Consider the following 26,899-nt stretch of genomic DNA (forward strand, 5'->3'; position numbering starts at 1 on the left):
TTTGGGTATGGCAGTGATGACATTATTTTGAGATGAGGAAAACAGTCTGTACATCAGGAAACCACTCAGAGGGTAAGATGCACTGACTCTGGAATAATTTTATAAATAGTGAAGTGCTGTCTCACTTACGGATCTTAAAAGTGTGGGAAAGAGAATGTAGTGTCAGGGAGTCTTGTATTGGCTGTGAAGCAGCTGGGATGGTATAAATGTGTATAGGTGTATATATCTGCTGGGACAACTAGGTGAAGTTGAGCTGGATAGCCTACCTTCTTTCATTTGATAGAGGAGGTTTTGCAGATGTTTTTAATGAAAACAGATTCCTACTTTAAATTTAAATACTGGAATATTTCCAGGGAAGCATTCTTCTTTCAGAAGCTGGAAAGAACTAGTTTTGTGAGAGTGCAAGTAAGTGGTTCTCAGGTGTGACTGCTCCACCTGAATTTGTTCCTAAGCGTTTAACACAAAGTCAGAAGTTACAGGAGATATTTTGTCTTTGGGGTAGAGATTCACATGTTCAGTGGAAGTATCTTTCGGTCGTTCCTTCAAGGAGTATTTCAGATGCTGCAGATTCACATTTAGGTGCCATTTCCCTTTGATTCTCAGAAGACAGTGTAAAGTGTGCCTATGGAGCAAGCAGCTAGCCATTAAATACTTCACATGGAAACCAGAAGAGAGTACCACTGCATATTTTGAATAAGATCTTCTGAAGAGGCATCACGTGTATCACACAGACACCAACATAGAAGGAAGCGACTTGTATGTAAAAAGAGGATTTTACTCTAGTGACATTCCTTGGACAACACCTGCTCTCTTCCTCTATGCAGAATTATTTTGATACCAGCCTCCATGGCGCAGGGGAGTGCACTTAGGTGACATCCACTGCAGTTTGCAAGGTGACTTTCTTTGCCTGCATCAGGTGAATTAAACACTGATATAAATAAGATTGATTTAAAATAATCACTTCATGATGCAAGAGTGAGTACTTGCTGCTTCCTATCATCAGTCAGAGAGGCCAGAAAGAGTCTGGCAGAGCCAGAGTCTGATCTTGCATGCTCCAAAATCTACCAGCCTGCACATGTATGCTAGTTTAGGGCTACTCTAATACACTTTATGGGTAGTGAGTCATGGTACACTGGCGTGAAGAGCAGTCAGGGAGGGTTTTGTGTCCTGGAGTTTCTCACAGGGTGTCTGCTGGGCTCACTGTGAGAGCCAGCACACGCAGAACCCGTTGAAGTAAGCTCTGAGGATGAGTGAAGTGCTGTGCTCTCTGGGCCCATGCAGGAGAGCACAAACCTTTCTCCTGCCTCACCCTTCCACTCCCAAGTTTCACCAGCTGCCTATAGCTCCTCCCTTCCCTCTTCTTTGATTTAATATCAAACTGCAAGATTTCTGGACATGGATTAACTTTTTTCCTGCATATACAATGAATATCCAGGCAAAGAATATTCAGCATGTGTTGAGGTTGCTAAATGTAGCACAGAGATGCCCAAAGTAGCTTCAGGGGAGTGTGGGTGCTGCAGCCACTCAGTGGTGGCAGCACAATGGAGTCACCTTGCTGAACTGCAGGGCTTACCTACCTGAACTGTGCTGCTATGGGAAGACTGCTACAGGTATTTGAGTTTATGGTTTGGAAAGAAGCTGTTGGCATGTCTCTCTACTACCCTGCAGCATCATGGTGGCAGTGTAGAGATACTCAGAGAGCTGTGATTTAATGAGTCAAAAGCACTTTGCTTGGGGGCTAGAGCTGCTGCATAAACACAAAACTTTTCGTTACCAGTAGTATTTCAAGAGAGCAATGCCTGGGCTCAGAAAGGGGCTTCAGCATTCCCCCCAAACATCACAGTGGGTAGAAAAGAAATTGCTCTTCATTCTGCTGACTCAGTTGAGGTGTTCTCATAGGCTGCAGGAAGCAGGGAGGGGACTGCCTAATGACTGGAAATAGTCAGGGGGTGGGGCAGGAGAGCCTCGTCATAAAATCCCTATTACTCCACCCCTAACCTGCGTGAGGAGTTCCTGCCGGCTGTACGAGTTGGTAACTTTTAACATTGGACTTACATGCAACTGGGGCTGCAATGGGATCAAATTTAAGTACAAGTGAGGTAAGCAAAAGAAGGTGATAGCAGGTGTAAAGTGGGTAAAATTGTCTGGTATTGCAGTGAAGTTGATCACAGAGGAGAACGAGTGGTTTGAGTTGTATGGACAATCCAGGGAAATGGAGTTTGCTGTTCCTCAGATCTTGGTGCAAGGATAGCTTTCCTAGTCTAGGCTTCTACAGAACCTCATGGCATGCCTGTATTTTCAAGCTACCTTTTAGGGCTAACAGTGTTGTTTATTGTGCTTCCCTCTAAACAAAAAAGGAAATAAGAAGCTGGCAGAGAGTTGTGATGGTGATTGGTAAAGCACCTGATGATGTCGTTAAAGAACCTAGCTCTAAATATGTCCTTGAATGTGGGATGTTTTGATTATCAACCTAAAGTAAGCATTTGACATGCAGTTTAGTTTTCGTAACTTTGCCTTGTGTTGTTTTTCCTAGACTTTTACGAGCACCTCAGCACCAGCGGTGAGAACGGTAGGTAGCAATTAGCTGGCCCTTCATTAAATGCTGTCCAGTGCTGAATGTAGAGTACCAGAAAAAATTTTAGGAATTCAATGGCTTGGGGGAAAACTGTTGCTGAGTTTACTGAGCATTGTGAGCTGTGACTTCAGCTCTGTAGATGAAATATTGCCATGGCTTTCCATAAGCTCTGAATAGTCTGGCCTCTGTTGGTGTCTGATGCTTATGCTGTCAGTGTTGCACTTTATCTGGGCTCGTTTGTATTTCACCTATATTAATTTTTTAATTCCTCCTTTCTTTTGTGTTTTGATTTCTTTGGGTGAAATACTCCCTTTTCTTATATTTTATTTCTTTTTAAGAAGAACTTTTAAATTGGTCTTTCAGTTGTTCTTAGTGCTCTGGTAGTCCTTGCAGCCTTTCTTTGCAGTGTAATGATCAGTCTTAGAGCTTGCTCTGTGCAGCATGGTGTTTACAGGTAAAACTGTGGAATAAACGTGGTGTGTTCAGCCTCCTGACAAGCCTGATCTCATCAGCCTAGTAGGAGTGGGAGTAGTGCCCAAACTCCTCTGAAGGTGAAAAAAGAGCAAAAGGTGTTTTGTAAAGGCTGAATTGAGAATTAATTCTTTGCACAGGCCAATAAAAACTTGCTGGGCAATTAGCAGACATTTATGTTAAGAGGTATTAGCATAAGGGAAAATATATCAGATAAGCTGCTATGAGCCACTGAATGGGAACAATGGCAGTGGCAGCAGGATAGGGCTCTCTTCTGGCACTTGCAGTGGGTTTGGGGCTGCCAGTATCAGTTGCAACTCTCTGGGGATCTGGCTTTTGCCCCTCATTCAGTGATGTGGTGGTTTCCCAGCTTTGCATCCACGTAGGGAAATCAGAGTGGTACAGAGAATCTTTTAAATGGTAGTAAATTCAGTTTGCCTTGTGAAAGTTTGGTGTTATAAATAGTATCTGATGCCTGTTTGTGCCTGAGAGTCACTTGTTTTCTCTGTTCAAAGTGAAATGCTGTGGTAAAGACTTTGCAAAATTTCTTCAAATGCTAGCTTTTAAAATGATGTTTAGGTCTCTGTGTACAGTCGTGCAGCCCTAAGAGATATGCTAGAATCATAAAAATTCTTGAGTCCTAGACTGTGTTTAGAGAATCAATCTGGGGTTTTTTTTATCCGTAGTGCTTTTTACATTGCTAGTAGGTCCCTAGGTGTGAGACCTGTACAATTGCATGGCTTTAGATTGTTACTCTTATCTTTAGGGTATTTAGAGTGGCAGAATCGACCTGAACACAATATCTACAATTTAGAGAAGGACCAAGAGACCCTTTTTTCTGCCCTGAATCTCCAAGGTTTACAGACATAAAATTCAGGAAGGACTTGAACTTTTTTCTTCTTTTTTCCTTTTTTTTTTCCCCATGAAAGTTGATCTTTATGGTAAGTAAATAAGCCTAGTATACCTGAGTTGCTTTTTGTTACTCAGTGGCTCAGTTAAGGAAATGAATTTTCATTGTCAGAGTGACTTTCAGGGCAACTGATAGGATGTGTGGGATTTCAATTTGAGCAGCTTTATTTGGTGAGAAAAAAAATAATTTGTGAGAATAAAAATTTGGTGAGAAAATTTGGGTGTGCCCTTATGCTGACAGTCAAAAAAGTAACACTTTTTATATCACCCAAATTACTGTACCATATCAAACTGATAAAGGCTGGTGTGGTCTTGAGGAAAAAAACCATGCTGAATGGTGGAAATACTTGACCTGGTTTCTCTTATAAGATTTGGATTCATTCTAACACACGCATTCAGCTGTGGAGCTGCAAACAGGAAGAGGGGAAAAAAAAAGCCCCACATGAAAATTGCAGTCTGAAGCCACAGAAATTTTGCATAGCTCTTGGAAAGGAACAGCCATTGAGTCAGTGCTGCTCCATTTGTTTTTATTCTGAAACAAACTCAGGGACTTCTACTGACTTAATAAGACCCAGCTATGGGGTATTTTAAATGGGTGAAATAAAAACAAAATAGCAGTACAAGGAAAAGTGTTTCTTATGCATTTGACCTTGCCTGAGGTGGTAAACATAGTAATGTAATGAAATCCTGCCTGCCTTTGAGGCTCCAAAACTCTTTGAAGTTAAAAGATGCCACATACCTGACCCAGGTCAGAAGCAAGGCAGTGATCTGTGTTTTAAAGCCCTGCCACTCTTTCTGACAGGGTGAGTGATTTCTTTGTTGTTTTTCACAGTTTTTAAAGTAATGATGAGATTTCTATTCCTTTTTGATGAGAAAGTTAAGGGAAGAGTGCTCTGCCCCAAATAGATACGCACTTTGGTAACTGCCTTTTCTCTTGATGTAACTTGGGAATGTTGCATGAGTTTCACTCTCATCTCCTCAAGAAAAAAGTTCTTTGAAAGACTTTTAAGCTTGGAATTTTACTTAAATAGAGCAGTTTTAGAGACCAGTTATATAACTCACTCAAATGGATGAGTACTCATATATGTGGACATTCCTACTGACTTCCCTTGGACTAGATATGTGAGGATTGCACAAGTGTGCCACAGGACTTAATTGAATTTTTATCTGACGTAGGACAGCGTGACCAAGTCTTGCATTTGCAGCCTCATGTATTTAAGTAGTTTCAAAAGTGATTATTAAAATGCCTGGCTTGTGTTTCCGGTTTATGATGTAAGAATCATGTCTCAGATGAAATAAATATAGAAGCTGAAAGTTGAAGTGTATGTAATAACTGGCCTGGGAGGCTTCTGGCCGCAGAACTCACCTAGCCTGTGATATGGACATCATCCCATTAAAGGGAAGGATGTGGAAGTCCTTGCCAATTGCTGGCAGATTATCCTGTTTAGGACAAGTTTTTCTGTGTGACTTTGAGCGAGTTGCTGACAGCTAGACTCGGTAAAGCATTCAGGCACCTAAAAGTTAGGAGTTGTGAGGTCTGACTTCAAAGACTCTAGTATGGGAATGAACTCCACAACCCAGAGTGAAGCAATGAGGATTGATTCTGTAAGTTTGGAGAGTAAGATACGCCAGAATGGAATTATAAGAGCTGAGCAAGGAATTGCATAAATAAGTTCATCCAGGTAACAGGGACAGCTGAGAACAGAAACAATTTTCATAGCTGCTATCTCCATGTGGCACTTGGCTGCAGGGAGATGTCACTCTCCACTTGAGATTCACAAAGTAAAGGTCTACATGTTTGTTTTCCAAGAGCTGAGCCAAGGTTATTCCTTTAAAATGGTGTCAAGCCTAGTAACTAATAGCATTTCCATGGCATGGGGAACTTCTGCTCAAGTCCATTCTTCTCTATTCAATGTCTGCCCCTCCCCTTCCCCTCATGAGGAAGTTGCAGACTGCAATGATGTCTCCCCTCAGTCTCCTCCAGGCTGAACAGACCAAGTGACCTCAGCCGCTCCTCATATGGCTTCCCCTCTAGACCCTTCACCGTCTTTGTAGCCCTCCTTTGCACATTCTCTAACAGTTTAATGTCTTTCTTATGTTGTGGCACCTAAAACTGCCCCCAGCACTCGAGGTGAGGCCCAGTGCAGAACAGATCGGGACAATCCCCTCCCTTGCCTGGCTGGCGATGCTGTGCCTGATGCCCCCAGGGCATGGTTGGCCCTCCTGGCTGCCAGGGCACTGCTGGCTCATGATCAGCTTGCCATAGCACAGGACCCACAGGTCCCATTCCACAGCGCTGCTTTCCAGCCTCTCATTCCCCAGTCTGTATTAGCATCTTGTTCTTACCAGCTAGTACAGATAGAAAGATTAGATAAGTTTTGGGCACAATAAAACCTGTTTCTGTTCTAAAACAGGACCAGTAAGTGCAAAGCTAAGTATCAATTTGAGCAAGTGTTGAGAGAAATGATATCTGTACATACATTGGCTTTAAAATGAAAGATGGTATATATGAAATAGAGGGGATAGTGTGTGAGAGAGAGTAAGATGTTAAACAGTTATCTGCAAGGTGAAATGGGGAAAAGGTTAATTTATAGCCTGGGGAATACGAAGATTCATTAGTATGAGCTGTGGAGGATATGAGTTATTATAGACTTAATGTCTCTGAGCCCAGCGTTTCTGATATCTAGTGGAGTTGTGAGTTAATCCCCAAGATCAGCTCTGGGATGATTTTTGTAGCTTTCTGTTGGGGATCAGAGCTGAAGATCAGAGGTCCACTGGAGTCTTCATGAGAAGTATCTCATTGCTGTCAGCTGCATTTCTGGCTTTTTTGGCTATGTGCAGGAGCTTGTGCTGGTGCATGGCAGACAGCTCTATTTCACAGCTCCTGTGACAGTGTTTGGTGTCCCAGAGACAATCTGTTCCATTGCAGGAACTGTAAGAGGTGAGGACACCCACACGTGTGCTGTAGGGGTATTTGTTGTGATAATAAGGGAGCAATGATAGGAAGACGTGATCTTTATCAAATCAAACTCTTGTCACCTATTGTCAGCTCAAGTGATTTTGAAGTATGTTGCTTCTACTTCAGGCCCGAAGAGAGTTCTGTGCCAAAAATTTTTACAGATTTTTGACTGCTCCACTTGATTTGATAAATTGTATTGGCTCAACCTCGAAAACCTTGTTCTATCTACGTCCTTAGAACTTCAGGGTTACAGTAGTCTGTGACTACAGACTATAATAATAATGTCATCTTTTTCTTCCTTTTTTCCTTTTCTGAATTTTTGTGCAGGCACCAGTATCTCCTTTCAACTTGCTCACTGTAAAAATACTAAGAGTGAGGAATGTCCGGAAGGCAGACTTGCGTGAGTACTTCTACTATTGTTGGGTGGTTCTCATAATTTTTTAAAGAAAATATTTGAGCAGTGTTACTGTTCTCAAATTGTGTAGGAATAAAAGCATGTATTGCTGTAAGCTTGCAAGAATTATTTTTATTTTGATGCTGAAGCATTGCTGTCTCCTCTTAAAGAGATTGACTCAAACAAGGTGATGCATTTGATGTCTTTTTTTCATATCTTACTGTATGAGATATATTTCCTACCCTTCTGATATCAGCTGCTGATCTGAGGTCTGGTCTGTAAACAGTGAAAATCCTTGTATTTTTAGTAAGAAACCTGAGTATTTCCTGCAGAATTTCTGAATGGAAGAAAGGAGGAACTGGTAATGCAGATGTAACATCAGCTGTAGCAGGAAAGCCTATGAAAACAACAGAAGTACAATCAAAAACATTCAATTACTTCTGCAGACTTTGTACATATGCAGGAAGTGACGATAAAATCCAGTGTGTCTTGGAATTTATTTAACCTACAGAATGGAGCTGTTTAAAAGTCAGAAAAAAATTAACAGAGCACTACTCTCAGCACTTGACAGAAGTTTAAGTGAGGGATAGTGAGGGGAAGTGAAGAAGGGCTATCTAGAATAGAGATTTCAAAAGAAAGGTGTCATAGCCAGATCACAGGAGTGAGAATAATAGTGAGAAGAGCCCAGGACAGAAGAAATCTCTGCAGTAGGAAAGTCTACTGAGTCTGGTGATATCCAGTTGAGGAAGCCCTGTAACAATTCACCTTCTCTGCCTCTGCAGACTAGTGGGCAACAGCTCGTTGAACCACAGTGTGTGATAGCAAATTTAAAATTAATATCCTCAGAGGGAGAATGAGACTTGCAAAAGATGGAAAAAACCAGCTTGGTCACTTTTTACATCTGACACTGACTCACCCAGGAGAGGAACCGGTTTAATTTTCCAATTCACTGAAGATCTTCCTCACAATTTCCATTCCACAGATGTGGGTCCTCAGTAACCCACTCTTCTAGGTGCACTGAGACTTGTTCAGGTGCCTTTCAAAATGCAATTATGCCGCTGAATTACTTTCATGGAGAAATACGAATGATGAAACATCTGTTTAAAGAGGTTGGAAAGGCATGAAACAAAAAGGTGAAGTAAAGACAAAAGAGAATAAGAAAAGTAAAGCCTAAAGACCACATGAATAAATCTAAAAGACATAAAGAGAAAACTTCCACACTATGTTTCCCAAAATCTTGCTGAACATGGCTCAAAATAAATTCTCTTTTGGTAAGCTCAGAATTTCATGCAGCACATCATAGTTCCCAACAAAATTTTAGTTAATGTAATCTATATTGTGAGATTTTAACTTGTGTGATGGATCAAGAGTAGAGGGAAAACTTACCAGAGGCTGGATTTGGTGGTTTCTGGCAGGAGGGATGTGGTTAGATCACATGGAAGTTGTGCTTAACAACAGTATTTTTGAAAGACTGATTACTATCAGGGAAAAAATCCCTGCTGCACTTACCTGTAGTATTCTGGGTTGCTTAAGCATCTTCCACAATGTATTACTACTGTGCTTATTTCTCTTTTCCCTGTGGTTCATTAGACAAAGTGAGATCACCTTATAAGGTATAAAACTAGGAGTTTCTTTAAGTCCTATTTTTATGTACAGAAGCACACATTCTGTGAGCTTACAGTTGTATGCACAACTTTTTATTTATCAAAATCCAAATTTTAAAATGCCTAAATGGTGTTTTGCACCAGCCAGATACATGCTCTGACTAGGCCACCAGTGCAATTGCATCCACATGAACAACTGAATGTGCATTTCTGTGTCCCTGTACTTCTATACTGCCTGTTTGTGTTTAATTTCCTTGTGGCTGTCCTTCTCAGGGCAACTTCCCCACAGTCACTCCTTATCACAGAGAATCATGAGGTCTTTTTTTTGCTAAACCTGTTAGCGTATCTGCCACACCATATGGCTTTCTTACTTGGCGTTCTAGTCTCAAGAGCAGATGAATATCATATCTTGATCCCCTTGAGATGCCCCAAATTCAGAACTTGGGCATCACAATAATTTATTTAAAGTGTATCTGGCAGAGAGATTTGTAAGCTTTACAGAAAGCCTGTTTTCTTAACAGAAAATTTATTGTCTGAAGAAACTGATATTATTGTGAAAAAACTGTCCATTTCTTTGCCTGCAGTGGGAAGGCTACTTCATGCAGTGTTTACTTTTTCTGAGGCATCAGAAAGGCAAACACTTCAGCTAGTTTTCCTTGCAACCTCAGTGTTTTCAGCTATGGGAAAATGTCCCTTTTCAACCTGTTTCTAATGCTACAATTCAGAGCTAGCATTTATTTCCTCCACTTGAGATTTCCAATTTTACTGGTTAAATCTTGCTGTTCCCTATGTCAATTTATTTTTTTTCCATGCATTTTCTCATTATTGGTTTTGATTGACTTATTGAAGTGAACCTTTCTTCTTGTTCATTGACTCTCATGTTCCTATTTACTTTACCAGTGAAAAATAAAAATGCTTTAGAAGTATTCCTCCCTACTGGTATTTCAGAACCAGATAATTTTAATAGAATTGAGTAGAGACCTGAAAATCTAGACCATGTTTTGGATCCTGACATGGACTGCATTGTGGGATCTGGGGCAAAGCATAGAATCATAGAATGCTTTGGGTTGGAAGAGACCTTAAAGTTCTGACCCCCCTGCCAGGAGCAGGGACACCTGCCACTAGATCAGGTTGATCAAAGCCGTATCCGGGGTGGGGGATGGTCTTGAACAGTTCCAAGAAATTCAAGTTTTCTCAATGTACTTATTTGCGTAATCCTTATATTGCCACTGTGGAGTAATCGGTGTGTCTCATCCTCTTTGCAAATGGAAACTGTAGCATTTAATCACCATTAACCATTTGCATTTTTATCTGCTTACATTTTGTGCCTCTGCTGAACATCTGATCAGTCACAGTCTTCTGATCAGGTGTGGCTTAGGCCTCTTTCTGGAAATGCTTTCCTTCCCACAGTCATTACCCAGATTTTGCTGATTGTGGTAGCATGGTTAACTACACAATAAAGGCACAATTTGGCTGGTAGGAAAACCTAAATTTGTGATTGTTACTGAAAGACAAAGAGGAAATACATGAAGTAATTGTTCTTAATATGATGTAATAACACTGTTACACGTTTCGAGCATGACGCAGGGATTGACTATGAGCTGAATTATTTGGCTCCTCTGATTCATGAGGTTGTTGTAAGAACCAGGTGATTGGTTGAGCATTGCTAATGTGAAATAGGGAGATTGAATTACAGGTGTGAGAGAAAGGCCATCAGCGCCTGTCTCATCCTTCTGTTAAGTCTCACTCCCTGGAGTTCTCCCTCCAAACTTGAGGACTCAGAATGTAGGAGAAGCTGATGTCTTCATTGGCACTCATGGCTTCCTTTCCCAGATGCAAGTGGCAGCAGCATCTTTCCTGTCTGGAGATAAAATAGTAGGAAGGAATTGAACAATTAATAATTTAATTATAGTGATGAAACTGGTTTTGTTTTCTGAACGAACTGCTGAGAAAGACACAACTTCTAAAAACTTTGTCAAATATATGAATGAATAAGGAATTGGCACTTTCTGATTTGTGATAAGGAAATCAAACTTTTCAGCTTTGATGGGAGAACACCTTTTGTCAAAAAAATCTGTTGTTCTTCACTTAAGCCAACACTTATTAAAGGCTTTCTTTAAGTTAAGACACCAAATCTGAGGAAGAAATTATAGAAGACAAGTCTCTCTATAGCCCAGATTGAAGGATGTGAGGTGTGTTGCCTGTCCCAGCCACTTGGATAATCATGAAGATAAAGCTAAATGCAGCATGTACTGTATGTGGAGGACAGTGCCATTTCAAACCTAAAGCAACATAAAAAAAAAAAGTATGTCTGACTAAGAGTGAAAAGGTGGAAATGGGCATGGCAAACGTGTGAGGATGTCTGTTTCCCCGTAAGTGCTTCATTGTATTATTTACTCCTAATCCTGTGTATTTTAGGAAGAAGGCTCCAGCTGTGCTATCTTTGTCTTACTAGGGTTAAATGGGCACTGTGCAGTAATTCTCCGGATATGTTTTAACTGCACTCATCTTCTCCCTGCACAGTCACCCTTTCAGATTGTTATGTGACACTGTGGCTGCCTACTGCCTCAGCTGAGAAGGTTCGGACCAGGACCATCAGGAACAGCAAAAACCCCGTTTGGAATGAAGCTTTCTGCTACAAGATTGACCGCCGTGTCAAGGTAACAAACATCAATTGTTTTCACCATTTGGTGTCTGCAGGTCGTCATTAGATTACACGGAACCACAGTAAACCAATACATATACAGCCAGTTTCAAACACTGAAGGTGTTAAAGATTCCTCAGGAAAAAGCCCTGTTGCTTACATCCTCATTAGTTGTTCTATTTCTGTTATTTGCTACTTAAACATCTACTATACTGCAATAAGAAGGAATTAAATGCCCTTCAGAATACAGCCTTACTATCCTATTCCCAGTCTTGACATATACAAGTGAAACCCAAGAAAAAGATCACATAAAAAGAATAGCAAAATCACTCAGTTCTACATATTGTGAGAATCCTTTAAACCATCTTTATGTATCTGTGACTGTTTTATACACTTAGAACCAAAGGCTGTAAAATAAATGTAGAAGCACTTGATGCAGTTATTTATCACAAATGCATGAATGTTTTGCATGACCTGCTTGTCTTGTCTGCCTGCTTCTTTTTTGTATATAGAGTTAACAGTAATGTGACATTTAATAATCCCAAATCTCTTTCCCTTTTCTCTTCCCCTTTCTCCTTTTCCCTCCTTCCCATAAAACTGGAGGAGCAAGGGAAGAAATCCTGGTCTTGAGATTTTCCTGCCTTATAGAGCTCTTGGATATAGTAATAACTCCATTATATTCTTAACCTCTTTGTGCAGAATGTGCTGGAGCTGAAGGTCTGTGATGAAGACACGGTCACCAGGGATGATGAACTCTGCACAGTTCTCTTTGACATAGATAAACTCACTGTAGGACGTACTGTCCGCGTCAAGTTTCAGCTGAATCCACAGGTGAGCAATGGAATTGGTGAGAACAAAAGTAAATTCTCTCCTTCCATCTCAATAGATCCTTCTACAGTGTTTCATTACAGGAAACATCTACTTAAACTGTATTTTGCTACTGTTCTAAGAAAGACTTCAATGCTTGCTTTATACTAGCTTTTGTTTGGGAACAAATATCCATGCTAAAAATCTAGGATGGAACCAGCTAGAACTAGTTATCCAGAGTCTTAATTCTGAATATTTCTGGGATGTTTGTTGGCTCTTGGTGTAAATTCTGAATTTTCAGCCCCTGTTAATTGTAATGGTATTAAAGAGGCTAATTCTTTTTGTGTTGGGAATTAAAATCTGTACAAATGTCTGTTTTAGGAGAATAGCAGTTCTTAAGCATGCAGACATGCTTATAAAGCATTTAGATTTCAAAAAACTAGTTTTAGCAACTGCTTTTTCAATATATTAAAATTCAATGTCTGCAGCTGACATTATGGTTTTCTTACATTCTGGGAATTTTCCTAAGTTCTGTTCTAAATGCATATTTAAAACATTATATGTAAGCTGTGAAGAAAAATAAGTAATCAATCTTTCTTTTTTGTTCTCCTCTCTTCAGGCACGTGAGGAGCTGGAAGTGGAGTTCACATTGCAGAACACGTGAGTAGAGTCCTAAATTCTTAATAAAGTGTTATATTCAGTATAAAAATAGTCTGAAAAGCTGGTTCATGTATGATAGTGCTTCTTAAACCTGCAGTCTCTAAAAGCAGTAGCTATATGTTATCATTCAAGTGTAGCAAAATGGAATTTTGGAATACATCTTTTTAGATTTCAAATATATGAAATGTGATTTTTTTTCCCCCCTGTTTGAATTCTGCCTCTTGGGTGCTGACTTCTTCCTGTTCTCTTTTTTCTCATTGAATCAATGAGATGCACAAGGAAGTATGAGGACAATGACAATATTCAGGAATTTTTGACCCTTAGGAGGAATGCCAAGCCAAAGTGCCTTAATTACCCCCTTCTTGGGGAATCTGGTTTTTCAAAGCCATGACATTATAAAACACACTTCCATAAGCTGATCTATTCAATTCATCTGGCTACACATGGGGAGCTGTGGTAGAGAAAGGAACCAAATATTCTGCATAAAGTAAGGTCCGAAGACCACTGTGGGAGTCTGAGGACTGAGGAACCAGGAAAGCTGGAGGAGCCAGCAGCAGCTTCATTTGATAGGCTTGAAAGATGTTGGTGGAGTTTTACTGTTTAGAGGATGTGTTTGTTTCAGGTAATTCATGCTGTGAGTCTGGGAAACTGCCACCTGAACTGGAAAGGGAATCTGTTGCAGGACCCACGGGTATTCTAGTCTGTCTCCAAAATATGGTTCATGACTCTGAGGAAGACACTTGAAAGGATTTCTGTTACTAGTTCAATCCATGTTATTGGACTGAATGTATCGTTAACCTTAGAGAAGGTACTGCTCTTAGATGGTACTGCTGGAACCTTCTGAAGGCATTTGGGGCACTTCAGGAGGCCTAGCAGGATAATATGTGGGTGGACACCTTGAATTCCTGACAGCAGCGGAAATAAGAACTTGCTAGTGAAAGGACAGTAGCTCAGTGTTAAGAATGGAGAAGGAAAGATATCACAGTGTTCACACACAAAACAGCTATCAGAGCCAAAAGAGTCTCCGAATCTCTTATGGAGAGTCATCAGGGTGGATTGTTTGTTGTTTACTGTGCACCAGAACTGGCAAAACGCCCAGAAGCATGAAGGCAAATGGTGCCTGTCACACCTCAGGAGTGTCACAACATCAGTAATGGCAATGGGCAAGCTCTAGTAGGCATCCCAAATATCCTTTCTAGGGTCCTCCTTCCTTTGCAGGTTACAGGATGGCTTATGGAGTTGGTACATAAAATCTTGATAATCCTATCTTTTGATGGGGGAGATCGAGGGAGGTTGTCTGGCTTGGATGTTGTGCACAAATGGGTTTGCATACGGGAATGGTGGCTGGAACTTGTCTTGGAGCATGTGTGCCATCAGCTCTGCACCAAACTCTTCGGTCTGACCTTGTACCCAAGTGCCTTTTCCTGGAGTTGTATTCAATATAGTCAGAAATGGGACAATTTTTTCAAGTGATGCCTGAGTAGGAATTCTACTGGTTGGAAGATGATGGTTGGAACTGTACCAATAAAAAGGATCCTTTGCAGTATCAAGGAAGATGTTTTAAAAAGCATGACAGTCATGGCTCAGTTGCTCCAGCAAGAAGGTGTCTGATCTACTTTTTTTCATTTGTAGTATGATTCCTAAGTGACCAATGTAATAGTTGTGGCCTGAAGAACTCCACATGCAAAGGCAGGAAGTTGCTGCATTAGAAGTGAGGGAATGTCCCTGTAAGGTCACAGTAGGACTGAGAAAATGGGCTTCCTGTCAGAAGGCAGGTAGACCTTTCTCCTACTATCCCTCATTCATACTTCTTGCATTTGTGGGGTGATCAATGCTGTTCTGCCCATCAGCTGAGTCTGGAATAATGGTCTGAGCACATCTGAATTGATTAAATATTGTGATATGGGTAGGATATTGAAAGGGTGTTCTTTTCACTCAGTTTGGAACATGTGATGTCAGGAGTAAGTAATGAAAGGATTTGTCCATTAAAATTGTAGACAATGGATTGCATAGATAAACTAGAGAGCCCTGGAAGGGTCTGAACAACTGAGGTGAAATAGTTGAGATGGATCACCAGAAAGCTATGGACCCAAACCAACCTTTCCATGTTGAACAAGCTCAGCAGGTTTGGGCAAGTTTTTTTTGTCATTGGTGGATGGGAGAAGTGTTGACAGAGGTTAGAGATAATTGGCAGAGGGAGAGAGCCCTCTGGTAACAAGGAGTACAGCATGTGGGATAGTTTCTAGAAATCCTGTATTGTGATGGGAACAATAAGAAAGTATTTTGGCGGGGGGGGGGAGGGTGGGATGTGTTATATGGCAGTTTATTTCTGAAATTAATAATTAATCTCACGAGCAATTTTTCCTGATACTATTTATCTGTAATTTAAAATTTCTTCCTCATCTTCATTCTAGATTTTACTAATTGCAAAATTTACTACTTCAGCTTGTTCTTTCTTTCCAGCATTTCAGATGAATAATATCACACATGAAGTGTAACCCCAGGCCAAGAATGTTTCCTGGGGTGCACCTATAATAGTGGCTTTGCCACTCCTATTTTTGTTTGCCTGTAACCTCACTGCAAAGGTTGTGTTTTGTGTTACTTTTACCAAAAAGAACGTTATAAAAATTACCTCATGATACATTGGAGGGCTGTACAAAATTTTTTCCTGCGTCCATTCCCATTATATTTTATTTAAAATGAAAGAAAAGCTTCATTTTGGTAGTGGGTTTCCACAACTGCAAGATGAATCCCTCTGTAGTTTTGCCTCACCCTTACGCCACTGCTGCAGTACCAGCAAATGCTCGCCTCTGTGCTGCAGAGTGGCAGGCACTGAGGTCCAGATGTTTGATCCTAACGACACAGAGAGGAAGGCATGCTCCTTCCTCCAAGTGCCTTTTCACCACCAACCGAGTCAAGGGATTGCAAATGCCTGCCCAATGTTTTCTGGGCCCATAACATGAGCCCAACTGGCGTGAGAGCTGCTGCACTTGGGCAGCAGTGACAGAAAAGGTAAGGCCGTTGTACACAGGTTGCTGATTCATGTGCTTTAGTGCTTTCTGTGTTATTTTCTGGTGATTATCAGTGGTAACCTGGGCTTTCTCCCCTGTGTCTCCACTGGCAGAGTCCAGCATCAGAATGAGCCTATCCGTGTTGCTACAGGGACGGGGTCCCGCTGGACTCGGTGGCTGCGCTCTCTCAACATCCCTCTCCCCTCCGATTTCTACTGAAGCCCACACCTGACACCGCGGGGCCACAAAGAGGCTTCTGGTGAATTGCAAGGTAATTTAAGTTTCCAAGGAAAGGTCTGAGAGCCCCAGCATATTTGCTGTACCTGCTGATTTTCTTTCTGGCCTCTTTTATCTTTCAGATGTCTCAAGCCGAGGAAGTGCATCTCTAACAACTCTTAGAAGAATGAAGGACCACTCTTACAAAACCTTTCATCTCTGCTCCCTCTCCCTTTTTTTCCAAATGTGAAAGACTATGTTTAAAACAAAGCCCAATTAACACAAATAAATGTAAATAGGTGTATAAAAAGCTGTATAAAAGTTAAATATTAATTATTGAAATATGGCAAAAGCAGGATTTTTAGAAAATAAAAGTATTTTTTTTCCTTTCTGTAGTTCTGCTGTGTTTTTTTGAGAAATACCCCTCATGTGAAGGGGATCCAGCAGACCATGCTAGCCATTTGGTTTAGACACTGCTGAGAAACCCTCAGGCTGAGTCTCCATCCATTGGGGGCCAAATGTACTGTTTGTATTTCTGTGTGGAGGAGCACTGAAGGCAAAAGTTTTCAGTCAAGAAATTACCTTTGAGGTGAATACAGCTTTCTTTACTGAAACAATACCATCCCCCATGCTTCTCTTGGGTTGTCAGAAAGCTCAGAATAGTAGTCTGCATTATTATGGAAGCTACCAAAGGAAGGGAAAGCTGGATCTGACATGAAAGAATTCAAATTTCGTATAGGTATCAAAAAATACAGATTCTCTGGTGAAATGGAGCACAGTTGCCTATTCTAAATGAGAACTGCAATATAAGAACCTGTGTGGCTGTAAGTTCCTGTACAAAAATGCCCATTTCATTTTAAGTCAAGCATAATCCAAAAAGAAGGCAGCAGTTTGATGTTGGTGTTGGGAAATGATCCTTGAGCTCATAGAGTCCACTGCAGCCTTAGGCACTCCTTCAACATACTTTTAGTGAGGATGGATGCCCAGAGTCTCTGTTTCTGTCTTTCCCTGCTGCAGGCCATAATATGCTCCCAATTCTTAGTGAAACTGAGGTCTGCAATAAAAAAAGGCCACAACTCACAAACTGTAATGGAGAAGAGAATGGGAGCATTAGTCTGTGTAATGAGGGCTGTCTAATAGCAGGTTGGTTGTTAGAGAAATTGTCCGCTAATCTCAACAAGTGGAAGTTATTCAGTGCTCCAAACATAGGCAAAATATTCAAAGGTCCTTGACAACCTGAGCTCTTCTGCACCCAGCTCAGCTATGTTTCTAGCCATGGCTGATTTCCTAAAATTCAGAGAAAGATGAGTGCCCTTGCTCTTCTTAAAACAAGGGTATGGATCACCAGGTTGAAAAAAAGTTAAAAAATAAAGCATCTGTCTTTTGCTGTGACTAGCAGAAGCCTTAGAATTTGGGATATAAAAGTTAAAAGAGCAGCATGGGCAGTAACAAACAAGTGGCAGCAGCTGGGCTTCCTTACAGCGGTGGCAGCAGAGGTGACAACCCAATAGAGACATCTCAGCCATTGGTCCTTAATGACTGAGGTGTCCTGGGTCTTCCCACGAGCCTTCCAAGCTCTCTGCTCTGTTCTGTACAACAGTGCAGTTCTCCCACCCTGTTTGAAGGTCATGCCTTGAACCTCCTAACTTTGAGCCTAACTTTATACTTTGCTGATACCAGTACCTCAAATAATACTACACTTTACTGGATGTTTACCTCCCTGAAGAGATATCTTTACCTGTCTTTGCACTTTCATTCCATCAGGCTATGCAGGCTGAGGTCTTTTAATATCTATCATGCTATTTCTTGCTTTCCTTAATTTTTTAATGAAGTATTTGGGGATGGTGACACCGTATGTCCTGTAATGTTACAACTATTTGACACAAAATATAATTAAGTACAAAAATTTATGTTTGAAACAAAACTTGAGTGGCACTTACACCCTTTACCTGTGTGCAGGTGGAAACATTGAGTATATTTTTACCAATTCCTGACCAATGTTCTTTGAACTCTTTTAAAATACATTTCCAAAATAAAATCTTACAAAATTTTTGAGTGTATAACTGGGTTTTTTTTGACGAGAGGTGTTTGCTTGAGTTTTGTTGTTGATGTTTTCTTATAGTGGAAAGTTTTTCCTGAATGTTCTGCACTGTATTTAGCCAGTTCAAATTTTTCTCTTAAAGGAAAATACTGACTTATAAACAAAACTTTGAACTGTTTATGAGCTTTGCAATTTTGAGTGAATACTATCATGTATGTTTATGCTGAAATCTAATTGTTGTGATAAATTTTCACTTTAAGTGGATAAAAACAATGTCATTTATTTAATTTTGAAGGAATTGTAATGTCTGGTTTCAGCTGAGATGAAATACATACATCAAGTACAGAACTAAATGAGACCTCAAAATGTGTAATCCATGACTTGTAAAGTTTGAATAAATAGCTCATACTCTCTGCAGCAGGCTGGGGAGTCAGTGCTCAATCCTTGTGAAGTTACATATATATGTATTCCCTTTGGAGTAATCTGAGTTCTTGAGACTATATGAATTTACATCTTTTAATTTAATGAAATGGTAAATTATAAGATATCCTTAATGAGACAGTGCTTGATTTTTCCAGTGGAAAAATAGTTTAGAATATAAACATTGTTGGCTGCAGTATATGAATTCACCCCTGCCCTTAGATGTGGAAACACATCTATACATGCAGTGATCTGTTACAATCTCATGTGTGATTTGCAGATCATTTAATAGAGGTAAGTACAATTTCTTCTGCCATGATGGTAATTTTTTTATAAGTTGTGGAAAGCTAGGCAGTTGTATTAGTTTTTGAAGTACAAAAAGTTGGATAAAACTCTGTAATGCTTAAAAGAATCAAGATGGATTTAACAGCTGCAGCTGTTCTCAAACTCAGTATGTCACTCATTGCATGGTTTACTAAAGCAAATGTTTAAGACAACAGGAGTAGAAATTCCAGCTTCATGTTTATCATGAGTGGATGGAAAAAATTGCAACTCAGCTCATCACCTAATCCTATGCTTTGAAGTATTTTTGAGTGAGAATATTAAAGTCAGAGATGTCAAAGGTGATGGGGGGGGGAAAAACTAATGTGTTAACCATAGACTTAAATATTTGTCTGAGTTTTCCCACCCATGACATTATCTTCCTTTTTTTTTTTTTTTTTTTTCTAGTCTGGATTATCCTGATGGCATTATTACAAATGGAGTACTAGTGGTAAAATATATTCATTATGATATTTCTTGTGTCTGAATAACAAGTGTTCATGTTTCTAACTCTGGAAACTTTGAGCTGTGTCCCAAAGCCAGTACTGCCACCTACTTTCTTCTATAAACCCATAGGCTCAGCACTATCAGGAGTTAATGAAGAAAGTGTTACAATGCTCATAAAAACAGTCCCATATCTTAAAACACTCATTAATTTGAACACAGCTCATCTTCTTTGCTTAAGTGTCTCTCCAAGTTCAAGCAGCTCATGAGTTGTTCCTCTTTATTTCAGTTTTGGAAAGAAACACCGTATCATTATTGCCCTCATGTTATCTGAAGACATGGATAATAATTGTCTTGCTCATTGATCAGCCAGAGGGGTTGGTTGGGAACAGTATGAGTCACTTGCAATGACATCTACACTTCTCTCAATCATCATTTATCCTCTCTTCCTGCAGGCACGTGAGGTTTCCTGTTTGGAGGTTAGAGTGGATACAGGGAAGCTGAAGCAGCAATCCACAAGTGAGGTTATTGCTTCATTAGCCTATTGTTCTTGTGTTGTGATTCAGTCATTATAACAGACATGGAAAAAAATTAATAATCCATTGTGCATGTTGCTCTCTGTCACATAATACTTAGTTTTGCCATGCCCCACCTTGCAGAAAGATTGTATCTGTCAAAATTCAAGTTCGTCAAGTATTTAGTTATGAGGCAAATCTTAAACTGATGCAAAAACAGAGCCATGCATATTAGAATGAGAAACTTGGAAAAATTACGTTGGTTCTCTTTGTTTATCACTTGTTCAAAACAAATTTTTCTAACTAAGTGGCATCTTTAAAAATTATCTTATAACTCATATGTAGAAATCTTATCCCATATGTTTGATTTGGGCTTGAGCACGTACAAAGTTTCTGCACATTTAGGGTTCTGAAGGAGGCTCTTTCTTTTGCTTCTTTAGCAAAAGTAATACACCTAAGTTTAAATGTAAAGTTGTATCACAGGGGTCTCTGCAAGTTGCAGGAAAGTACTCTGCTACCATAGGATCACCAGAACAGTACTTTGTCTATAAAATGTAGCTCTAACAAATACAGCAGGATTCTTCACTAGTTTTTAAGTTGATTCAAATGAACAGTAGCTTGTGTAAAGCTGCTCCTGGGGCAAATCTCAAAAACTCATGACTGTTCTGGGTTAATTCATGGATGGAAAATTGACTTGTATGAGGAAAATGGTAGCAATGACTGAGTTGCATTATAGGAAGTTTCAGACTGAGATGTAACACAGAGAGGAAAGGTTAGTGACCTAAAATTATATGTTTTTTGGCCCTGATCTTGCAATAGAACAGCATATGATCTGTCTGTAAACATAAAGGCTTTTCTGTACAAGAACACAGCCTTCAGGTTGTTTCAGTTTTGGTGACATGAGGACACATGCCAAGTAGTCTGCTTGAGTTTTGGGTTTATAGAATTATTTGACTATTGATCTTAATATTACAAAATGTATACTATGAACCAGAACAGACTGCCATCAAATAAATGCCTTTAAACTGACAATCCTTTAAATCTAAATCTTGGTTTAATTTACTAATGGACAGCATCTAATAAATAGCAAGGTAGAGTATTTTAAAAATCTGTGAATTCTGTATATTGATTATTTACACAGATTCACCAAGATATTTTATATCAGTTTTCAGTCTGTTTTGGCTACCTGAAGTCTACTTAGTCATTGTGGTATAAGGAAAATTCAACAAAAAAGTGTGCAGAATAGAGGTGGATTGGGTTTTTTTTATTAGATATGTGTGTTTGCTTGTAATAGTTAAAATTCTGCTTGTTCCTTGCCTCTCTGTTTAGACCCTGAGCTCACATTTACAGTGAAAGGATCCCATGAAGGAAGTCAGAAGATTTTGCTGGACTCTGGCCCCAGCCTTCATATAATCATATTTCACTGCATTATAAATGACCAGACAAGACTGGATATCCTATTGCCAGAAGAGGTAAGTTCTCCTTCTGTCTGTTATTATTCAAAATTAGAACAAGAAGTTAATAGAACCAGTAAACTGAACTAGCCTTCTTAGTGGAGAAGTTCTAGAGATGATAAACCTTTCATGTGTTAATACCCAATGCTTTTTACATTTCTTCAGCTGGCTGATGGAAATGAAACAGAGAAATCTGGGGTCCTTTCCTTCCCTCTGAATTCACTCCCTTTGCAGAAGGAAATAATACTAGAAGAGGTGAGTATTTTTAATATGTGCTTAATATTGTCCCGCTGGAAATGAAGTTACCAAGTAAACAAAACCACTGTATAAAATTGTACAGCTATTTATTAGAAATGTTAAAAAAATTTAAGGTTGTCATATTCACTTTTAAGGAAGAAGGTGTTAACAATTACTTCAACAATACAAAAATCGTTGCAAACCTGCATCCCACAGTTAGGATTAAGTGGATTCAAGGAACAAAAAATGACTGTTATATGCACATGCATTCAAAATAACTTTTTTTTTTTTTTTTAAATATTGGTGTAATACTGGAATGGCTAACAACTGAAAAAAGGCCAATCCAGATTATGAGCTTAGTTCAGATTTTAGTTTGTCTAAGTATTGATATTGGGGGTTCTTTTGTGTGTATTTTTTAAAATTTTATTTTAACAAGGTAACTTCTCTCATTCTTGTTCCCCTTCTAAGTGTGCACACTGGGAACTGGTGTAAGAATGCAAGCTTGTGGCATGCTCTCTGCCCCAAACACACAGGCTTATTAGAGAAGAGAAAATTTGATTCCAGGGCAGGGAGTGACGCTTCGGTTAATTGTATAAAAATAATGTCCTTAGCCATATGATTTATTATTTGAGAACCACCTCTCTTAGTCTGAGCATTGCCTGAGCTTGAAGGAAAGAAATGTTTTAAAATTTGGTGGTAATTAGCTTTACCTTTCTCATTTTCTAGGATAATTCATTTCACTTGTGCTTGACAGCAAGAAAATGGTAAGATAGCCTCTTTTTGTCCTATCATCCAGGACTACTGTAAACTAGTTCTGTAGGCTTTTTCTGTGATAGGTGGAGAGATGAACACAGACCGTGTGAGTGCTTTGTGTTGTGCTCACGTGGTGCATGAGGTAAGTGCAAGTCAGCTGCAGTTACAGGACCGTGCAGTTCAGTAGGAGCTCGTGAGCCTCCATTCAGAATAAATGAGCCTGCTCTGTGCCTCTTGTTCTCACACACGAATAAAACTGTACTATTCACTTACTAATTTTATTTCCCATTTATGCCAATAGTCAGATCTGCACAATGACTGAAATAAATTCTATTGGTCTTTAACTTTGCAAAATCACCAAAACAAACATAGGGTAGCCTGGCTTCTGCCCCTTCTGCTTCACTGAGCAGAATGGGGGCTGAGACCTGACTAGCTGCACCTCTGCCAACCCCCTTGCAGGGACAGAATTGCACCAGTGACAGGTAAAGTTGAAGACAATGAGATTTTATGGTACAGCTGAAAACTTCCTATGTTTCACAGCACCCCCACTATTGGGTGATATACAGAAGGGAAGCAAGGTGGATTTTCACAGCATGGGAGAGCTTTGTGTAAATGGAGAGAGCTACCTGTACAACCTCAGCCCATAACAAAATATATTGACATGTAAATTTAACACACAGAGATATAGAAAGAAAGCAAGAAAAATTTTAATCTACTGCTAAAAGAGTTGTTTGGTTTTTGTAACGTAAATCATTTGACCTTATTCTGTTTTCAAAATGACACTGATAAATCAAAATTGCTGGGGAACAGAGGTTAGTAGCATTAATCCTTGAAACATTAATATTTGTGAAATACTGGTGAAAATTATTTTCAGGACAGAGTTTGCAGCCACCAGAGGGTGATATGACCCAGAAGATTTGGTCGATATTTAGTGTTCTTCTCACTGATAAGGGTATTTATGTTGCTGAAGGCACATAACATTAGCTGCCATTTGACTGGGTTTGCACCTTTTTCCTGAATTTTTTTGCTTGTGCTTCACACTTCTCAAGGGAAAAAATTACATGTGTCTGCACATGTGAAAAAAAGAAGTGATGAATGTTCTTGTGTATTTGCAGGATGAAGCTTGCAAATGCTTATCTAGGAATCTGGTCAGGACACAGGTGAAAGGCTGGATTTCCCAAGACAGAGGGTGACCAGGGCATGATGCTTGATTTGAAGTTCAAGCTGCATCACATAACTCATTAGAACTCTCACTTTAAATGCTGCTAGTGGATTGTCAAAACCTGAGAACAAGTGATGATGTCATCACTTGAATTTTCCAGGATGTCATAGTGATAAACAGGAATGGATACAGAAAAAAGTACTTCTGAAATTACTCCTTTTGGTGCTCTTTCCCTGACTTGTGTGTCTTGTCTTTGTCTCCATGTTCACAAGAAATCTAAAGTACCTTGGAAACTCCTCTTCATCCTCACTGCTATTTCTTGCTGGCAGTAGAAATGTTTGTTTTTCTTCCTTCCTTTATCAATATGCAGACTTGGAAATAACTTGTTTTACAGATTATTTGTTTTTTGATTACCTGTCCTACAGATCTTGAAATCAGCTGTAATTGATGTGTGCATTGATTTGTCCCATTGTCTATTCCAGCTCAGGAGACCTGGATGTACGTTTGGGGTTTAGCCTGTGCGTGGAAGAGCAGGCCTTCCTGCGGAAAAGGAAGAAATATGTTGCTGCTGCTCTGAAAAAGATTCTTAATTTGGAGGAGGATCTGAAAGAACATGAGGCAAGCCAATACAGTCCCTGGTAGCAACTACTCTCAGGATATCAAGGCCTGGCTCACAAATTCAAGCAAATAAAATCCCAGTTTAATTAATCCTTCTGGTGTGGGCCAGGCCTGGTCACCTAGGGCAAGAGATGAGCAAGAGAAGCAGGGGCCTGTTAATGTGGCAGAGCAGGGGAGGCAGGATAATGTCTTTACAGACCCAAAAACTTCTCAACAGCTCCTCAAACTGTCCATTCCTGTTTATTCTTGGTATTGCTCATAGGAGGAAAATTTATAGTGGGCAGACATGGAACAGCTGGGGGATGCTTCCTGAGAAACAGAGGGCCTTAACTCAGTGACAGAGACATGGTGGCCATGGCACACGTGTAAAGGGTTTTGAGAGGAAGAAACAAATGTTTTCACACAGACATCTGAATAAAAATTCTTGGAGGGGTTTCTGCAGCAAAAAAGGTGTATTGTTGGGAAAAATGAGGGATAGAATAAAACCATCAAGCTGGCAAAGAAGAGTGGTTCTTACAGCATCACTGAGTTGTAGATGAAATAGCTGATTTTAAGTTTAGCTGTATCACTCTAGATCCTGTTCCTGCCTCTGTAACTGAGTAATAAGTTTTGCAGCTGCTGATGCCTGACTGGGTTGCTGACCATCAGAAAAGTACAAACATACCAATAACAATAACACTCTTTAGCTGACAGTTAACAAAAAGGAGTTCTGTGGAAAATATTATTCAAAAATATTAGTTTGGGTTCAGAGCAGAGAATAATATGGGAAACAGAGTTTTCAAGAAAGCTGGAACAAACGTTTTTACACGGCTAAGATTCTCCTCACACATGGAAAACTATTTTCTAAAAACATCTAATTACTCTGGCTCTCTTGTTCATGTGTTCAACTTCAGATTTATGGGAAAATATCCCCTCTACCTTGTTAGCTAACTTACATTTGAACTGAAAAAAAATCATTAGAGTTTTAACTTAAAATAGATTAGAAAATGTAAACCCCAGAATATAAATTTTGGAGTTTATTCTGATTTTAGTTAAGATTATGAGATTTTCCTCATTATTATTTTATAAAATTTCTTAGATTTAAGATCTTAAAGAGTTTAGGGTAGGAACAACATCTGTTTTCTGGGTTTTCTGTGCTTTTGTTTTTTCGTAGAGCGGGAGAATTATTTTCTTCATGCTCTATTCATTGACTTTAGAACACAGATTCCTTTATGAAATTGGAAGCAAATACTTTAAAGGTATAAATAGACCTTTTCCATGGGGCGTGTAAGCATCCACACTCTGGATGCCATCGGAAGCAAAGGGTGTACTAGATCAGGAAAAGATTAGGAGACAAATAGTCTGTCTCTTCAATTACACTTGGACCGTGGAGGGGGAAACCCTACCAATGACTGTGCTTCAGGACATAAAGTAATTAATGGCCTGGGGCCAGGAAGGCTTTGGCTATTGTGTGGTCTGGCTGATTACAGGGCGATGTGTGTTCCTCTGTGACACTGGTCATTGTTAGAGGCAGAATCATGGATCCATAATCTGCTCCGGTGTGGTAAATCCTGTATTTTCTATGACAGCTTCTAATAATACACTTTGAGAAAAATTCCAGAGTGGTGAGGCTGATTTCCAGTTATATGTTAAGTAAGCAGCTTCCCACCCCATCTGAGTGGGTAAGACATAAGCCTTCCCTCTCACATCAATCAGGCAGCGGCAAACAAGCTTTTTCCAACAATCACATCCTTTTCATGCCAAGTAGCATCCCTGCTTGTATCAATGCCTGCAACCTGTTATCTGATTTCTGCAGTAAGGGTTGTTTGTGTCTAATACGTGCACAGCTTTTGCTCCTTCTGCCTTGCTGTGTTGAACAGGTGCCAGTGGTGGCCATTACGACAACTGGGGGAGGAACGAGATCACTCACAGCGATGTATGGCAGCCTGCTGGGCCTCCAGAAACTCAACCTGTTAGACTGCATTTCCTACATTGGAGGTTTATCGGGTACCACATGGTGAGAATGACCCAAATGAGGTTTATGTGTTCTCTGCTCAATATTGCTGGCTCTGTATAACACCGTTAGCTTATATGGCACTTAGCAAAGAAAAAGCATTTCCATTCTCCCCACAATCTCCTCTCTGTCCACCTGGAGCAAAGAAACAAAACATATGGATTAAGAGATCAATCACCACATTCATTAACTGCTTTTGCCACCCCCCGACTCAGTCTATGCCTGATGTTTTCATCTAAATGCTCTATTGCCTTTTCATATTTTATCAATTATACCTTAGACTAAATGCAATGAATTTGTCTTTAGACTGGAAATTGAAGAAAGATGGGAAGAAGAATTTATGCCTGCCATTTTCTGGTTATTCTCACTTCCATTTTGGATTTACAGTGCATCTCCCTCTGGTAAAAGATGTATTTGGGGCTAGTGGAATTAATACTATCGCAGAAAGTCCAACAAATTACATCAAGTTACTGACCTTGGAGAGACTGCAGCTATGGTGGCTCGTTGTGAAGTGCGCTCTTCCCTCGGAGGGCATAGAGCAGATAATGTCATACTTAAAATAACTGAAGTATTTAATCAAGTAGGTTCTAGGTACCTCCACTCCTCTACACCTGTTTGGAAGAGGAGAATTTTTTTCACTGAGGTGTGTGTCACTTTATGTAAGTCCAAATTTTAATGGTAGGTTTTTCTT

The 26,899-nt window shown here is 39.8% G+C and overlaps 1 protein-coding gene across 2 annotated transcripts in view; it reads left to right on the plus strand.

Annotated features, from left to right (window-relative positions):
- The first annotated feature begins 1,131 nt into the window (after positions 1–1,131).
- LOC116445232 (cytosolic phospholipase A2 epsilon-like) overlaps positions 1,132–26,899 on the plus strand; it is a 33,136-nt gene continuing 7,368 nt past the window's right edge. The window contains exons 1-13 of one of the 2 annotated variants that reach the window (XM_032111629.1): positions 1,133–2,099; positions 2,534–2,569; positions 7,242–7,314; positions 11,436–11,572; positions 12,256–12,387; positions 12,983–13,023; positions 19,441–19,483; positions 19,932–19,995; positions 21,321–21,463; positions 21,611–21,700; positions 22,409–22,446; positions 24,080–24,215; positions 26,075–26,211. In XM_032111629.1, coding sequence (XP_031967520.1) covers positions 2,073–2,099; positions 2,534–2,569; positions 7,242–7,314; positions 11,436–11,572; positions 12,256–12,387; positions 12,983–13,023; positions 19,441–19,483; positions 19,932–19,995; positions 21,321–21,463; positions 21,611–21,700; positions 22,409–22,446; positions 24,080–24,215; positions 26,075–26,211 — 1,097 coding nt within the window. In that variant the 5' untranslated portion in view covers positions 1,133–2,072. Of the gene's footprint in view, positions 2,100–2,533; positions 2,570–7,241; positions 7,315–11,435; positions 11,573–12,255; positions 12,388–12,982; positions 13,024–19,440; positions 19,484–19,931; positions 19,996–21,320; positions 21,464–21,610; positions 21,701–22,408; positions 22,447–24,079; positions 24,216–26,074; positions 26,212–26,899 lie in introns of both variants that reach the window. The other variant, XM_032111630.1, reaches the window with a different exon arrangement.

Source organism: Corvus moneduloides, chromosome 6, assembly GCF_009650955.1.
Source record: "Corvus moneduloides isolate bCorMon1 chromosome 6, bCorMon1.pri, whole genome shotgun sequence".
NCBI lineage: Eukaryota > Metazoa > Chordata > Aves > Passeriformes > Corvidae > Corvus > Corvus moneduloides.